The following is a 17,635-nucleotide window of genomic DNA, read 5'->3' on the forward strand; positions in this document are numbered from 1 at the left end:
GATCTCTGGAAGAATGTTCTCTTTCTTTTTCTAGATTTGGTGTTGGTCTTGCCATAACGGTTGTGCCCTTCTGAAAATGTCAGCTTTTCCCAAAGACCAGGATGACTCCATTTTACAAATACAAAAAGCCTTCTTGGATAGGTCAGTAATTTCTTACATTTATATCCTTTTTTTTCTTCTAAGTGACTTTTTTAAAAATAAAAATGCCATGCCTAGTCATAGTAGTCCTCAGAAACATAAATAGTAAATATCTGATATAACATTGATTTCCTCCAGTTGGCTGATGTTCTTTTACTGCATGGACTTGATATTTGTAAATTACCTTGATTTATGTTTATGAAACTAATAATTATTAAAAGTGCTTATGTTTGTTACTATTAGTATTTAGAGAAATATACTAAAATACCCAATAGTATATTCATTTTTATCAACTTGCTGATACCCTCTTACTACGGGGACTTTGAGCTTTAAATACTTGTAGGTTACTTTGATTCATGTTTCCTCCTCTAACCTCTTGGTATTTTTTGATATCTAGAATGTACAAGACCATCCACAAGCCACCCTATGAAAATTTAAAAACTGAAGATCTGTCAAATACCTTCATGTCCCTGCAGGAAATCCAGATTTCATACTCAAAATTTAAACAGCTGTTCCTAATAGGTGAGGAGTACACAGCAAAGATAACTTTTCTTCAAATGGGGAAAGAAATGCTAAGTGGGTCACATGATGGATGGTACCTTTTCTTTTTTTTTTTTTTTTTTTTTTAATTTTGTAATGTTTAACAATCACTGCCATACAATTGTGATTTTATCCCCCCCACCTACCCCTCACTCCCCCCCTCCCTCCCCACGACTGCATACGATTCTGTATAGATTCTACATATACTTTCCTATTGAGTATATTTTCACTATAGTCATGCTATGTAGTCAGACTAAGATAAATGAAAGAAATCGTATAACAAATCAGAACATGATACACAAACACATACACATACACAAACATGATCTGCTACAATATGTGAGTGACTTCCATATTTCTCTCTCTGAGTGTGGCAGGCATTTTGCCTTGAGATCCTCCATTGGGATTTTTTTTTTTTTTTTGGTAAGAAGTTCTTGTGTTATTACAAAAATCTAAGTCTACCAGAAAAAACTCTCACACACTGTGGTCGTTGCTGTGCATAAAGTTCTCCTGGTTCTGCTCCTTTCACTCAGCATCAGGTCATATAAGTCCTTCCAGGCCTCTCTGAAGTCTTCTTGTTCATCATTTCTTATGGCACAATAGTACTCCATTACATTCATATACCATAATTTATTCAGCCATTCCCCAATTGATGGACATCCCCTTGACTTCCAGTTTTTGGCAACTACATAGAGTGCTGCTATAAATATTTTTGTACATGTGGGACCCTTTCCCATTTTTATGATCTCTTGGGGATAGGATGGTACCTTTTCTGTACTCAAAGGTAACATTCAAATGCTACTTGCCATCAGAATTGACAAATGTGTAGAAGAGAGGTCTCTAATTTAGGCCTCCTGTTGACTTACCTTATTCTAGTCTCAGGTTCTTCCCCTTCTGTTTTGGGGGTTTATTTTTTTGTCTTTATAAAGTAAAGAAGTTCCTTGGGTGTAGGGAATATATCTGTAAATTCTTTACATTCTCATTATGGACACAAGTATTAAATAATAAAATTCACATGATTGCTTCTACCTTTAAAAGTTGGCAAGGGAGATCATCAGAAGAGTGTGATTGATATCTTGATACCTCACTTTTGAAAGATTCCTTGATCCTAAATAAGTTGTGATACAGTAATGAGATATTCTGCACCATAATAAATGATGAATACATGTTTCCCCATTAGATTATAAGTCTCTTGAGGGAAGACACTATCTTTTGTATTTTTTTTGTATCTCCAGGGCTCAGCACAGTGCTCTGGCACATACTATACTTAATAAGTGTTGGTTGATTGATTCTCCCTGACAAACATACTGTAGACCCAGCCAGGTGGGCTTCCTTCCCAGATGATCCAGGTGAACTCCAGTGGGACAGATTTATGCAAGTTTCTCACTGGTTATTTTTGCCCTTATTTGGCATGAACAGGCCTGAATTTGCTCTATATAAATATATGTGTTAATTTAACAGATGTTTTTTGCTTACTTTTTCTTTGTCACATGTGGATTTAATCTGGAAGGAGGAGGGATGGGAAGTAACTGTGGTATGAGGACAGAAGATACCAATAAAACATATTTAAAAATACATGTATTACAAACAAAACCAATACAAGCAAGACTAGAAGAAAAGCAGAAACCTGGAGAATAATTTTTACAGCAGATGCCTCTGATAAAGGCCTCTTTTCTCAAATATATAGAGAACTGAGTCATATAAGAATACAAGTCATTTCCCAGTTGATAAATGGTCAAAGGATATGAACAGGAAGTTTTCGGATGAAGAAATCAAAGCTATCTCTAGTCATATGGAAAAGTGCTCTGAATCACTATTAATTAGAGGAATGCAAATTTGCATTTCACACCTAGGCTAATATGACAGAAAAAGAAAGTAAATATTGGAGAGGATGTGGAAAAATTGGGATATTAATGTATGTTTGCTGTTGTTGTGAATGCCTCCAACCATTCTGGAGAGCAACTTAGAACTCTTCCCAAAAGGCCATCACACTGTGCATATCCTTTGATCCAGCAATACCACTACTAGTTCTGTAACCCAAGAGATCATAAAAAAGGACCTGTATGTACAAAGCCCTCTTTTTGTGGTGGCAAAGAATTGGGAATTTAGAGGTTACCCATCATTTGGGGAATGACTGAACAAGTTGTAGCTGGACCAATGTATTAGAATACTATTGTGCTGTAAGAGATGATGAGCAGGCAGATTTCAGAAAAAGCTGGACTTACGTGAACTGATGCAAAGGGAAGTGAGCAGAGCCCTGAGAACATTATGCACAGTAACAGCAATACTGGGTGATGATCAGCTAAGATAGACTTAGCTCTTTTCAGCAGTACAGTGATCCAAGGTGATTCTAAAAGGCTCATGATGGAAAATGCCATCCATACCCAAAGAAACAACCATGTAGTCTGAATGCAGATCAGAGAATGCTCTTCACTTTTGTGTGTCTGTGTGTCTGGTTTTATTCCTTTTGCAAACTGTATTTCTTTTGCAAACTTTTTTCTTTCACAGCATGACTAATATGGAAATAGGTTTTACATAATCGCACATATATAACCTATATCAAATTGCTTACCAGCATAGAGAAAGGAAGAAGGGAGAAAATTTGGAACTCAAAATTTTATAAAAAAGAATGTTATAAATTGCCTTTACATGTAATTGGAAAAATAAAATGCTATTAAAAAATGCATGTGTTAGCCCTTTATGAAACTCAAAATACTATTAGAAGAGAATGCATTGATGGTCATGGTGTATAGACTTAAGGATTTTAGATCTTAATTCAATTGAAATCTATACTGTGGGGTTTCCTCCCTGCTTTATCCAACAGAATGTTGACATCTTTGTCTTTTATTTCTAATCAATATTTTCTGACTCCTTAAAATTGGGAATTGTTTGTATATTCAAACTAAGAAAAAATAGTAGTTTAATGCTTCTTTCCTACCAGCATTTTTTTAAACTAATGTAAATTTCTCTTATATTTCTCCAGTGTCTAATGTGGAAGCCACTACTCTTCCAGGGCATCTCAGTTCAGAAGCTGCTTTAACTAATGAGTTCACAAAGTAGCCTCATGTTTAGGTTATGGAATGTAAACTAAATTCCTACATATGTTGTCCTTTCTTGATCTCAAACGAGGCTGTTAAGTAACACTGATTTCTTAAGTCTTACTTCATGTTGCTATAACTTTTTTCCTACTATTGCAGACAACAGTTCTGAATTTTGGGACACAGATGTGAAATGGTTTTCATTAGTGGAAAGTAGCAACTGGCTGGACATCATCAGGTATTTAGATTACTTGCAACTGTGGTTTTTAATCTTCTAGATCTGTAACAATTGAAATTTCTTCAACCATATGAATTTTATTCAGGGATTTTTTAACACTTTAATATTTGATATTGATATTAATGAAATTTTATTATTCAATACTTGTGTCTCTATTGGGAATATACAGAATTCGCAGATATATTCCCTACCCCCAAGGAACTTTTTCTATTCTCTGAAGACCAAAAATAGATGCCCACAACAGATAAGGACTGTTAGATAAAGGAAGTCATTTTCCCCTGTTTTCTTAATAGCCTCATCTTTTTTTTCAATCCTGTAAGAAATGAGGAGTCCTCCTCATAATACGGAGGAGGTGATAGCCTCAAGATACAAAATAAAGACATTCATTTTCAGGAATGACCAATGTGGGGATTTATTCGTGTGGCTTCACAAATTTGTTCCAAGAGTTTTGTATTTCTTTTTTTAAGGTGGAGAAGAATAGATGGCTTATAGAAAATAGAGGATTGCCAGAAAAGGAAAGAAAAACGTCGTTGAAGTATTTTTTAATGTACAGAATAGAGTATTAAAAGGGCCAGAAGAAATCCTAGGCAAGCAGGCTAGCTTTGAAAGTTCTGTTCAGTCCTCTACATTCTGCTCTGTATTATGTAGAAATGTTCATTTTGTTTGATGCTTGAGTTAAATAAATCCAAAAAAGAGACAGGAATCACTGAAGGTTCTTTGTGGATTTTTTAAAGTTTTATTCATGCCTTTTGTTTTCACATCAGTCATTTCCTTATATAACACTCCACATTTACCCCATACCCACACACAATTTTACCCTGTTGAACCTACCTTTGTAACAGAAAATTATTTAAGACCAGCCAACACATAGCCAAATCTGACAGTATAGGCAGTATTTCACATCTGCAGCATCCTCCACCCTACCTCTTTATTGAAAAGAAGGACTCTTCTTCTGGAAAGGACATCTCTTATTCTATGTGACTAAAATTGTTCATTGCAGTTAGCTGAAGTTTGGTTGCATTTTGTTGTTTTTTTCCAAAATTACATTTTTGTTGTCATTTCTGTTCTCCTGACTGATTGTTTCACTCTGCATCAGTTCATATAGGGTTTCCTGTGTATCTCTCAATTTCTCATATTGTTCATTTCTTCTGACACAACAATATTGCATCACATTCATCTACCACATTTTTATTTGGCCATTCCCCAATTGATGGATACTTCCTTTGTCTCCAGTTCAACCTATTTTTAATATAGCCATAGCCTATTGCAAATCGACAGAGAATATGTCAGAGCAAAGTCCCAGTGGAATGATGGGATTTGTTTGAGGGTTTGTCTGAGGAAAGAGGGATTCTTCTGTCCCAAAATAGTAATCGCTCAGCTATGCTCATAAAAATTCAAAGTTCTCACCATGTTGTTTCACATGTAATCAAGTGTTCTCAAAACTAAAAATACCCTCAGACTTTAGAGTAAAGAAGTTGTAGTATTAATAGAAGCTACAGATTCAAATAAAACAGTCTTAATAAGAATATACAGTGTAGAAGGGACCTTCTTGGTCTTTCCACAGTCACACAGTCACCTCAGGGGGAAAAACATAAATATACATTAAGCTCTTGAGGTTAGTTCAACTATGAGAGATGCTAAATTGTCAAGTCTTCCTAGGAATAGGGTTTGGGGGTTTTTTTGTATAAATATCATACTCAGAAATACCTCTACGAAAATCCTTGTAGGAGTTTTTTAATTCCATGGGCTTTTTGAAAATATTAAGATTCTCATTCTTCACTAAAGTCCTATCTTAATGCCACATTGTAGTATAAAGGTATCCCTTTGATCTCAGAAAATAGTATCAGCTAAGTGCAGTTCCATAGCCGTACTATTTGTCTTCCCATGATTAGCTTAGCTAAATTCAGAAAGGTTCCTCACTAGAAGGTTGGCCATTGGATAATGACCTTAAATCATACCAGCCAACTCACTATGGCTTCTATCTAAACATGAATGGAGGGAATACCCACACCTATAAAATCATTTATCTTTTTAAGTATTGAAGAACTTGAAATTCAATTTAACCGATATTTATTACGTATTTAGTATGTGGTGGAGCTTTGTTGCTTGCCCTAAGTCTTGAGCTTGTCTTATCATTTGAATATCTTATTGGATCTTCTGTTCTCTAAGATACTGATATGTTTAATTAAGAATCTGAGAAGTAATTCAGACCATGCCAAAGCTTAAAGCCTTTCCTTTCTTTCTTCCTTATCTCCCCCCGCCCCCCACCTTTGATCGGTGTTTTTTTCCCTCCTCAAATATTCCTAGAGCTCTGTTTGGTGTCTTCTTTGTTTCTGTCTCTCCCTACCCCATATAATTATTATCTGTTTGTGTTCTATCTCTCCAGGAGAATGAAGGTTCCTTGAGTATGGACTATTTCATTTGTCTTCATATTCCTAGTGCCTAGCCTTCATTGTAGACCCTTTGTAAACTATCAGTTGCACATATGTTGAAAGTACCACACGTAAGCATTCATATCCCCTTTCCTTGTCTCCCTTTTTAGACGCTGTCTGAAAAAGGCAATAGAAGTTATTGAATGTCTGGAAGTACAAAACACAAATGTTCTTCTCATAGGTAAGATGCTGTTTGAAGGAAAAAGCAATCCCCTTTTTCATTCAGTTTATGTGACAGTTGTGGAGAGTTAATGATTTTTTTTGCCTATTTTCTTGGAGCCCTACAATTCTCTGCCTAGAATTTTCATGTGACTCTTTGAAAATAAAGTCTTACTCCTGACCCTTTGGCAGCAAACTTATTTTGAGTCTAAGAAAGAATATTTGAAATTGTAAGGGGTATATTTTCTTTATTCAAGCAGATACCAAAACTTGAAGTTATTAACATCCTTGAATTTCCTAGTGGTACTTCAACTTAGTTGAAATGAAAAGTCATAGATGTGTTAAAGTTATACTGTGTACAGTTGTACAGTCCCAAACACAGAATTTTATAAAGTTACCCTAACAATTTTTGAGGATTAGATGATTTTCTTTGCTTAGTGGACTGAAGATGCCATATTTCAGGATGGAGACTTGGAAATTCAAACAGAATAAAAGCAAGGATGGGGAAAAGGGGTTCATCTCTAAAAGCAAACTTTACAATAATCCCTGACACACAATTCAATGTTTTTAATGTAGTTGGGTACATGAGCTAACTCTCCTTAACAAAGTATTTCATATAACCAAAATTAAAATTACTTAACTCATTCTCTAAAATTAACAACGCTTTTATGGTTCATCTACTTAGTCAGCAAGTATTTTAGTGCTTACTGTGTTCCAGGCACTAAGAGCTGCCACTATAGAGAAAGGCAAATAGTTCCTGTTCTCAAGGAACCAGCAGTCTGGTAGGGCATTTTATATACAGTTTTAATCTATATTTCTAAAGGCAGACTAAAAAGTCTGTATTTAACATGTTTCAAAAAGGATCTGTCTTTAAATCTCAGATACCACCATTATTTTCTGCTGTGTTCAGAGAGCTATATCCAACTTCAGTAGGTAGAAATTTACATGGAAATTCTTTGTGGTCTCAGCCTTCACAAATTAACGGGAAAAACAGAACACCTTACTACAAACAGCACTACATACCTAAAGTGGGACAGAGATTTGTTTAAAGTAATTTTGAAAATCAAAAGCACCTCAGGCTGTTCTTGATCAGGATGAACTCCATGGGGAGTTTTAATTCACTCTAGCGAATGTGGAATGTTAAGTCACTGGTAGAAGGGTTCACTTGAATAGATATCATTGTTTGAACTGAAATCTTAGCCTATTCCCTTTTCTTTACATTGCCTAAAAGAAATATTAGCTTAAGCTAAGTAGGGGAGCAGGAATTTTAGCCTTGCTGTCTGAACTCCCATGTATTTGCAAAAGTGTAACTTGTTTGGCCACTGCTAGAATATGAAAGACAAAAATGAAACCCTCTTACCTATAAAATCTACCAGTTCTTTTATTTTTACTTTTGTCCTGAAGGGAGAAAGAGGTAAGAGATGTGATTCAAATCTTAATGTAATAATTTAGGTCTGATGTAATTGCCTTCAGAATAAAAATGTCTGTGGATTCCCTTGAGTTTAATAATAACATAATCATCTTCTTAAACATTTTTCAAATTGTTTTTACATATCACTCGTTGCTGGACAGAGTAAACAATACAGACAGTTGGCACAGTTCCTGCTTTTTAAGAGCTGAAAGTCTAAGAAACATGCATGATTTTTTTTTAAATTTATCACTTTCTGACTATAGTACTACCATTCACCCAGCTTCCTGGGGTGGAAATCTTAGGAGTACTTTTAATTCTTTTTTCTCAAAAATGTTAATCTTTATTTTGTTCTGTGTCACCAATATTAAACAAATTTACAGACAGACAATGTGGTATTTACACACGTAGAGCATTTACTTGGTAGAGATTTAATTAGCTTCCGTTTTGTACACAACTCTGTGGTGGTTGCTAGAAGACATTGACTGCCAATGCCCTCATAGAGTGTAACATTTAATGGGAAGATAAGACAACTCTGTGATGTAATTTTGTGAAAACCTGCATTAGAGACTTGAAAAACAAAGTATGTGAGATCAGAAGTGGAAGGGAAGTCAAGGAAAGCTCCACTTGAATTCCTACCCATCCTTTAAAGTCACTTCAGAAGGCAAAGAGGGACAGAGAAAAGTAGTCCAGGCACAGGAAGCAACTTGGGCAAGAAAGGCTGCATGGGTGTGTGACAGGTTAGGGGACAGAGCATGAACCTATTTGGCTAGAGTGTATCATGTCTAGAAACTAGAAATGAGATATAGCTAGAAGAGTAGAGTGGTGCTAGACTTTGGACAGACTTGAATACCAAGCACAGGATCTCAGACTTTACTTGAAGGACATTACGGAGCCACTAAAGATTTTTGAGTAAAGTAGTGGCATGACTTGAGGGACACACAGGAAGATGATTGGTCAGAGACATGAAACAGGAAGACCTGTATTTCAATAACTGTAATGAAAATAATAGGTAACATTGATGTCACCTTAAGGTTTACAAAACAATTTACGTACTTCATCTAATTTGATCTTGATCTTCCAAACAATCCTGTGAACAAGTATTATCTCTATTTTACGTATTAGGAAACTGAGGGCTGACAGAGATTAAATTAATTATGCAGAGTCACAGGTAGTTTCTAGAGTAGTGGCAGTATATCCCATCCTGCAGTTGAATTGAGGGTCTGTAATTGGTTTTGATGCCTCTGGGAACAGAAAAGAAGGAGCTAATTTAACAAAAGAACAATTCTGACTCTATAACAAAACATCATAATTGATTGGATTTGGGAAAAAGGTGAAGTTAAAGCTAACCCTAAGACTGCCACCCCAGACAACTGGGTGAATGATAGTATCACAGACAGAAAGGGATGTCAAGAGGAACAAGGTTTAAGTAATAAAAATAGCCCGATTTTGGACGGGCGAGTCTGGAGGCGCTGGTAAGACATCTGGGTATAGATTCCTGAAAAGTGGAGCTTGTGAACTTAGAGCTTAGGAGAGATGATGAATGGATTTAGAAAGTTCTCTGCATGAAGGCAATGATTAAAACCATAGGAATGACTTAGAAGGCTAAGGAAGAGAATGCCACCAAGGATCACTCACTGTTGCTGTACAGTTTCTTTAAGGAATACCCACCCGCATTAAAGGGTCATGAAGAAGACAAGGAGACAGATGTAAGGGAAGGTAGGAAAAGAACTGAGAATGTGGCATTTCTAAAACCAGGAGAAGGGCACTCAAATATGAAAAAACTCTGGAAAAGTCAAGATGGAGGAAGTTTGAAAAGAAGCCATTGGATTTGGTGATTGAATAGCAATTTCAGTAGAGTGGTAGAGATTGAAACCAGATCTCATGATATTGAAGTGAGAAGAGAGTAAGGGAGCCACTGTCTGAGCCAAATGGAGTAAGTTGTTATTAACAACTTTTAAAAAGTATTTTTTCATTCAATTTTTAAATGTTTCCCAATTATATGGAAGAATTTTTTAGTATTCATTTTTTAAAATTTTGAGTTCCAAATTCTCTTTCTCCCTCCCCTCCCTATCCCCTCTTTGAGTTGGCAAGCAATTTGATATTAATTATGTACATGAAGTATAGACAGCTTTTTAAAGAAACTTAGCAGTAAAAAGGAGCAGAGACAGAGGATGGGTAGCTGGATGGCATGATGGTGATGATGATGATGATGATAGTAGCTAATACATAATTCTTTAAGGTTTGTAAAATACTTTACATATGTTATCTCATTTAGCCCTCATGATAACAGCTGCTGTTATCTGAAATGGCTGCTATTATGATACCCATTTTGCAGATGAAGAAACTGAACTGAAAAAAGGTTATATGACTTTCTCAGGGTCACATAGCTAATGAGCTCCTGAGAAAGAATTTGAACTCAGGTCTTCCCGACTCTTAAGTCCAGCCCTCTATCTTCTAACTGCCTCTAAAAGGATCGAAAGGCATTATATTTTAGTATTGGGATGATTTGATCATGTTTGTAGGAAAATAGGAAAGAGGTAGTTGTGAAGACAGAGGTTGTGCTGAAACCAGCTCATACTGTTAAATTTTCATTGTATTTATCCCTTGAAGACCAGCAAACATTACGAATTAGGGCTTGGCTTATTTTGATTGTCTGAACTTAAGAATATGATGGAGAACATGTCAGTAGTACAGATTAAAATGAAAAGTGTGCAAATAAAGGATTAAGTTTAGTAAAGAGTTGAGTATAGTTCTTGTATGACCAGAGGAAAGGAAGAGAGAGTGAATGTGTTGAAAAGTTTTCAGGAGAACCAATGGGGAGATCATGTCAGATGGCCTGTCTTCTTGGTGAAATGAGAGCCTGGGTCATTTCCTATAAGTGTAGTGGGGAGAAAAGAAAAGGTTTGAAATAGCTTTTGTAGGAAATAACAGGGAAGTTATTAAGACAGAGTAGAACTTTCATATAGCATTGAAATTGGACGTAACACATTGTAGTGTGTAAAGTCACCTTGATTTTGTAAATTTCTCCATTGACACTGAACTTTCTTGGAGCAGGATTGGAGAAAATCGCATGATTAAAGTTAATAAAGGGTGAAAATTTCACAGCTCAGGAATGGTTGAAGATCAGAGGAACAGTGGATTCTAGGGAATCAATTTAGGAAAATAGAGTGGCAGACAATGTGGTCAAGACTAGGCATGGACACAAGAAAAAACAGTGAATGAAATAAACTGAGAGAATAGGTTTGAGTCAACACAGCTGAGATTGTGATAGAGGTAGGCAGAAAAATTTCAGTGTGAATAAGAATTGGAAGGATAAGAGATTGTGGTTAAAGGATAGAATTTCAGTTTTAGGAATTGGAGATGGTATAGTTCTAAGAGACAGTCTTGTTATGACTCTGCTTGCATAGGACTTATGTAGGATAGAAAAGGATGTTAAAGATTTTAAAGACACTGCAGAAGAGGGCAGCCTAGTGGAATATACACACAGAGATACGTGGGATTCAGAAGATTTTTATTGAGAGATGTTGGTAGGAACAAAATGGTCTAAAAGCAGTAGATTGGAGCAACAAGTATTGCCAACCCTTCTCCTGACTTGGTAAGTCAGCCTTGCAGTTGCAGGTGATGTGGTGTCACCAGAAAAGAACTAAGTCATGATTAAAGGAGAAGTAGAACTGTTCGTTAAAAAGCTTAGGAACTTAGGGGATTTTTGCAGCAGAGTGGGTCTTCCAGAGGTCACAGTGGAGTAGGCTCTAAAGAAGATGAACTACTGTTACTTCCTTGTGATGTCAGGACTTGAGTCGTCTTGTCCTCTTGGAGGGGGAGGGTAAAGTAGCTCTACTAGTGATTTATGGGTCAAAACAAAGGGAAGAGCATTGTTAAGATGAAGGCCAGGTTCAAGAGAATGGAATCTCCTTGAGAGTTTGTAATGTTTCACTTTTCCCTCCATATCCCCAGTGCCTAGCATAGTTTATGGCACATTGCAGATGATTAAATCTTAAATTTATTATTAACAAATACTTGATTGATTGAACTAGGGAGGACTGAAGCTAATTGGAATATGGATGACAGTTTTGCAGAAGGTTCTATGGACATGCTGCTTGCATCTAAGGCAGAGAGATTAAATGATCTGGATTAAGTAGTACAACAGAAGAGAACTAGTAGGCTATGGGCAGGGTTTAACAAGGGAAGTTAACCCACCTCAAAATTCAAAACAAAACTTGAAATGTTTATATTTTGGGATTTCTTTGGGAAGCTTCAATCCCAGATATATTGGGTTCCTCATTATGGGCAGGAAGTTGATTATCTTATCCTTTGAGTATAAAGGCCAAGGAACCCTTTCAGTGGTTTTTTATGAGTGAGTGGCAATGGAGGTGAGGGAGAGGTACCTGTCATGGCTGCTGTCTAGACTAGAAATGTAGAGGAAAGCAGTCACTAGACAAGGATGAAGATGAGCTCTGTCAGAAATCAAAATAGTGTCTGTGCCTGTAATTTAATTGCTGTAGGAAACTCTCCGTTGAAGAAACTCATTCTGCCAAGGCATATTTGCACCTTCTCTGTAACTTAGAATCTTAGAGTTATCTTGAGCACCGAGAGGTTAAATGAATGTCCACAGCCAGCTTGTGTCCTAGGCAGGATGTAAATGCAACCATATCTTACTAGCTTTGTTGCCAGTTCGCTATCCATTATGCCCATTCTCTTTTTAGATCTAGATCAGGAGTAAATCAGTTGGTTTAAAAATGAGGGCATTCCAGGCCTGTGAAGCCTTCTCTAAAGCATTGCAAAGATAGGAATAGGCAAAAAGGTTGACTTACAAGGTCAAGAGAAGGTTTGGGCATACTTGTTGTTTTCATCCTTTACGATTTTAACATATTTTGTATTAACTATACTATTACCATGATTTTTCCTAGAGGAGAATGCATCTGACCTGTGCTGCGTAATCTCCTCTCTGGTGCAAGTGATGATGGACCCATACTGTAGAACCAGGTTTGGTTTTCAGAGCCTTATCCAAAAGGAATGGATAATGGGTGGGCACTGTTTCTTGGATCGATGCAACCATCTACGCCAGAATGATAAAGAGGAGGTAAGTTTCCTGCTGACTATTTCAGAGTTTCACTTGAGGTGGATCTTAGTGAAAATATGACTTAGCACATCAATTCTGGTGTAAGATCACTGCTGGCAAAAGCTTTTTGAGTTCGCCTATGTTAGGAAAGAATTGATTAATTTTCCTGGTTACCACAAAAACTTGAACAATTCTAATGAAGTGATTTGTAGGTGAAAAAACCATTAAAGAGATCCTCTCAGGGCGGAGCAGAAAGATGCACATACGCTAGCTCTCTCCCCACAGCCCATAAAATACCTGTAAAGAAAGACACAAATTCTAGAGCAGCAGAAGCCACAGAACAACAGAGTGGAGGAGATTTCCAGCCCAGGGTGACCTGAAAGGCCGACCAGAAACGTCTGTTGTGGCTCTGGGAGGGCAGCTCTGGGCAGAGGATGTGAGCAGGCCTCGAAGGGCGGAATCTCCAGTCATAGCAGCAGTAGTTCACAGATCCCTCAACCCACAGGCGCCAAAGGTCAGTGACAGGATTTTTTTCAGCTGGCCCACAAGGGAGAAGGGCCTTCCCATAGCTCCGGCTTCAGGCAGTGGCCACAGAGGCCACATTGGGCAGGCCACAGCAGTTCCCACAGCAGCCCGCATCCATTGTTGGATCGTAAAACTCCTGGGGGCACTGAGCAGCTGATCCTTACCTCAGCCCTGTGTAGAAGCCCTGCTCTCACCTAATACTCCTGAGGAATTTTAACAGCTGATCTTTATCTCAAACTGAATGGCGGCCCTGCCCCCGCAGCTTATCTGAATCTCAGCCCCCAGTGCTGGCTTGGCAGAACTGGAGGCGAGGTGGTTGTGAAGAGGAAACTCTGCTAAGATTCTGGCCACAAAAATCTCTGCTTATTCCAGACCAGTATACATGCTTGATTGTACCACCTTGGAGGAACTGAGATCTTACAGATCCCCAGAGTATACCCTACTGTTGACAAAGGACCCAAAAGTCAAGTAACTGGTTGGGAAAATGCCCAAAAAAGGGGAAAAAAAAATAAGACTATAGAAGGTTACTTTCTTGGTGAACAGATATCTTCTCCCATCCTTTCGGATGAAGAAGAACAATGCTTACTATCAGGGAAGCATATAAAAGTCAAGGCTTCTGTATCCCAAACATCCAAAATAAATATTCAGTGGTCTCAGGCCATGGAAGAGCTCAAAAAGGATTTTGAAAATCAAGTAAGAGAGGTGGAGGAAAAATTGGGAAGAGAAATGAGAGAGATGCAAGAAAGTCATGAAAAGCAGGTCAACACCTTACTAAAGGAGACCCAAAAAAATGCTGAAGAAAATAACACCTTGAAAAATAGGCTAACTCAATTGGCAAAAGAGGCTCAAAAAGCTAATGAGGAGAAGAATGCTTTCAAAAGCAGAATTAGCCAAATGGAAAAGGAGGTCCAAAAGCTCACTGAAGAAAATAGTTCTTTCAAAATTAGAATGGAACAGATGGAGGCCAATGACTTTATGAGAAACCAAGAAATCACAAAACAAAACCAAAAGAATGAAAAAATGGAAGATAATGTGAAATATCTCCTTGGAAAAACAACTGACCTGGAAAATAGATCCAGGAGAGACAATTTAAAAATTATGGGCCTACCTGAAAGCCATGATCAAAAAAAGAGCCTAGACATCATCTTTCATGAAATTATCAAGGAAAACTGCCCTGAGATTCTAGAACCAGAGGGCAAAATAAGTATTCAAGGAATCCACATATCACTGCCTGAAAGAGATCCAAAGAGAGAAACTCCTAGGAACATTATGGCCAAATTCCAGAGCTCCCAGGTCAAGGAGAAAATATTGCAAGCAGCTAGAAAGAAACAATTTGAGCATTGTGGAGCTACAATCAGGATAACACAAGATCTAGCAGCTTCAACATTAAGGGATCGAAGGTCATGGAATATGATATTCCAGAAGTCAAGGGAACTAGGACTAAAACCAAGAATCACCTACCCAGCAAAACTGAGTATAATACTTTAAGGGAAAAAATGGTCTTTCAATGAAATAGAGGACTTTCAAGCATTCTTGATGAAAAGACCAGAGCTGAAAAGAAAATTTGACTTTCAAACACAAGAATCAAGAGAATCGTGAAAAGGTAAAGAGGAAAGAGAATTCATAAGGGACTTACTAAAGTTGAACTGTTTGCATTCCTACATGGAAAGACAGCATTTGTAACTCCTGAAACTTTTTTCAGTATCTGGGTAGTTGGTGGAATTACACACACACACACACACACACACACACAGCACAGAGTGAGTTGAATAGGATAGAATCATATCTAAAAAAATGAAATTAAGGGGTGAGAGAGGAATATATTGGGAGGAGAGAGGAAGAACTGGAATGGGGCAAATTATCTCTCATAAAAGGCAAATAAAAGACTTTTCAGTGGAGGGAAAAGGGGGGGGAGGTAAGAGAAAAAACATGAAGCTTACTCTCATCACATTTGACTCAAGGAAGGAATAAAATGCACACTCATTTTGGTGTGAAAACTTATCTTACAGTACAGGAAAGTGGGGAAGAAGGAGATAACCAGGGTGGGGAGATGATGGAAGGGAGGGCAGTGGGAGGAGGGAGCAATTAGAAGTCAACACTCTTGGAGAGGGACAAGGTCAAAAGAGAGAATAGAAGAAATGAGGGGCAGGATAGGATGGAGGGAAATATAGTTAGTCTTTCACAACATGACTATTATGGAAGTCTTCTGCAAAACTGCACATATATGGCCTATATTGAATTGCTTGCCTTCCCAATGGGGATGGGTGGGGAGGAAGGAAGGAGGAGAAGTTGGAACTCAAAGTTTTAGGAACAACTGTTGAGTATTGTTCTTGCATACAACTAGGAAATAAGAAATACAGGTAATGGGGTATAGAAAAATATCTTGCCCTACAGGACAAAAGAGAAGATAGGGATAAGGGAAGGGAGGAATGTTAGAAGGGAGGGCAGATTGGTGATAGGGATAATTAGAATGCTTGGAGTTTTGGGGTGGGAGGAGGGGAGACATGGGGAGAAAATTTGGAACTCAAAATTTTGTGGAAATGAATGTTGAAAACTTAAATAAAAAAAAGAAATGACATAGAATTGCAGCTATCTACAAATGAGTGAAAATGTTCTCATCTATTTCCATGATGATCCTCATTAAAATAAGAGAACAAGAAGAGAGTTGAGAAGGAAAAACACACAAGAAGGACAGCATTAGGTTGACATGTTGCATTTTTACTAAAGCAAGCTATATGTGATATAAATTTGATGTTTCACATTTAAGCACCTATCCTTTGCTTTCATCAAGCAAGCTTTGCCATGGAATGGTTTTCTTGTTTGGAATTTTCAAAATTAACTTAATTTTATTGAGTGACACCTACCTTAAAACAGCTGCTGATTTTAGTCTTTTATTTTTCTTTACAAAAAAAAATATCTAGAATGCTCATTGTCATATAGAAAAAATCAATGGTATTTATGAAGAAAATTTTGCCTTACACATAAAAAGCAGAATATTAACTTCAGATCACCATTTCAGTGCAGTAATGTTGAACACAGTTCTAAATAAAACTTCAGTGAAGACAGGCCATGGATGATCTAAGAATTTTAATAAAGCTGGAAAATATGTTTTATAGAAATCCTACTCTACTTTTCTGTAATATTGACATGTAGTATGATTTGCCAATTCAGTCACCTGGACAGGAATAATGAAAATCCCCCTTTTTTTTCCAATTTGCAAAGCTGAAGGATAATAATTGTGTGGCTTGTAGCCTCTTATTTTTCTTACTCAGTTCAGGAAATACTTACTGACTACCTGTAGCATTCATAGTGCTTGCTGTACACAGCTGCCCAAAAAGCGTGAGACAAAACCTCTTGCCTTTAATAAGGCCCTCTATCTTCCCGAAGAGCCGGCGGCTCTGTTTCCTTAGACCTGGCTTAATTTCTATCTGGCCCTAGGTCCATACACACATTATGCATTAGTAGATCTAAATTAACATACTAAACCCCTCTTATGTTAGAAGTGTGACTTGTTTTTTGAGGACTTATGACAGCTCTCCTTTGTCTCCATGCCTTCTTTTCATTTAGGTTCCTGTTTTCCTGCTTTTCCTAGACTGTGTTTGGCAGCTGGTGCAGCAGCATCCTCCAGCTTTCGAGTTCACGGAGACGTACTTGACTGTTTTGTCCGATAGCGTGTACATACCTATCTTTAGTACTTTCTTCTTCAACTCACCGTATCAGAAAGATATTAACGTGGTAAGTGTCCCTGGTAGAATTTCATTGTCTTCTTTGCTGATTCTTATGCCAGTTTTTTGTGCCATTAAAGCCCTTTTTGTTCTTCACTGTATTGACAGGGTATACCTAAGCTTTGTCATTCTCTCCTTGTTGTGCTCTGAAACTGCTGCCAGCATAGCACATCCATCCTTGGGATAACTGAGTGAAAATTAATAAAGTAGGAACAAATTACAGACTACTCTTTAACAGTTTTTGTCTCACTTAACAAGAAAGTCTGTAAGACTTAAATGTATTAAAGCCTGCCCATTAGAGTCTTAGAACATAGCCCTAGGCATGTTCCTCTTCTTGTCCCAAAGTCAGCCTTTCCCATAACAACTCACA

The 17,635-nt window shown here is 37.4% G+C and overlaps 1 protein-coding gene across 3 annotated transcripts in view; it reads left to right on the forward strand.

Moving 5' to 3' along the window:
* The window catches only part of MTMR12 (myotubularin related protein 12), a 90,400-nt gene that overhangs the window by 63,102 nt on the left and 9,663 nt on the right, over window positions 1-17,635 (forward strand). For all 3 annotated transcript variants that reach the window (XM_072605909.1, XM_072605908.1, XM_072605910.1), the window contains 6 exons: window positions 35-141; window positions 536-660; window positions 3,876-3,954; window positions 6,497-6,567; window positions 12,864-13,036; window positions 17,108-17,275. In XM_072605909.1, coding sequence (XP_072462010.1) covers window positions 35-141; window positions 536-660; window positions 3,876-3,954; window positions 6,497-6,567; window positions 12,864-13,036; window positions 17,108-17,275 — 723 coding nt within the window. The remainder of the gene's footprint in view (window positions 1-34; window positions 142-535; window positions 661-3,875; window positions 3,955-6,496; window positions 6,568-12,863; window positions 13,037-17,107; window positions 17,276-17,635) is intronic.

This window comes from Notamacropus eugenii, chromosome 4 (assembly GCF_028372415.1).
Source record: "Notamacropus eugenii isolate mMacEug1 chromosome 4, mMacEug1.pri_v2, whole genome shotgun sequence".
NCBI classification, from domain to species: domain Eukaryota; kingdom Metazoa; phylum Chordata; class Mammalia; order Diprotodontia; family Macropodidae; genus Notamacropus; species Notamacropus eugenii.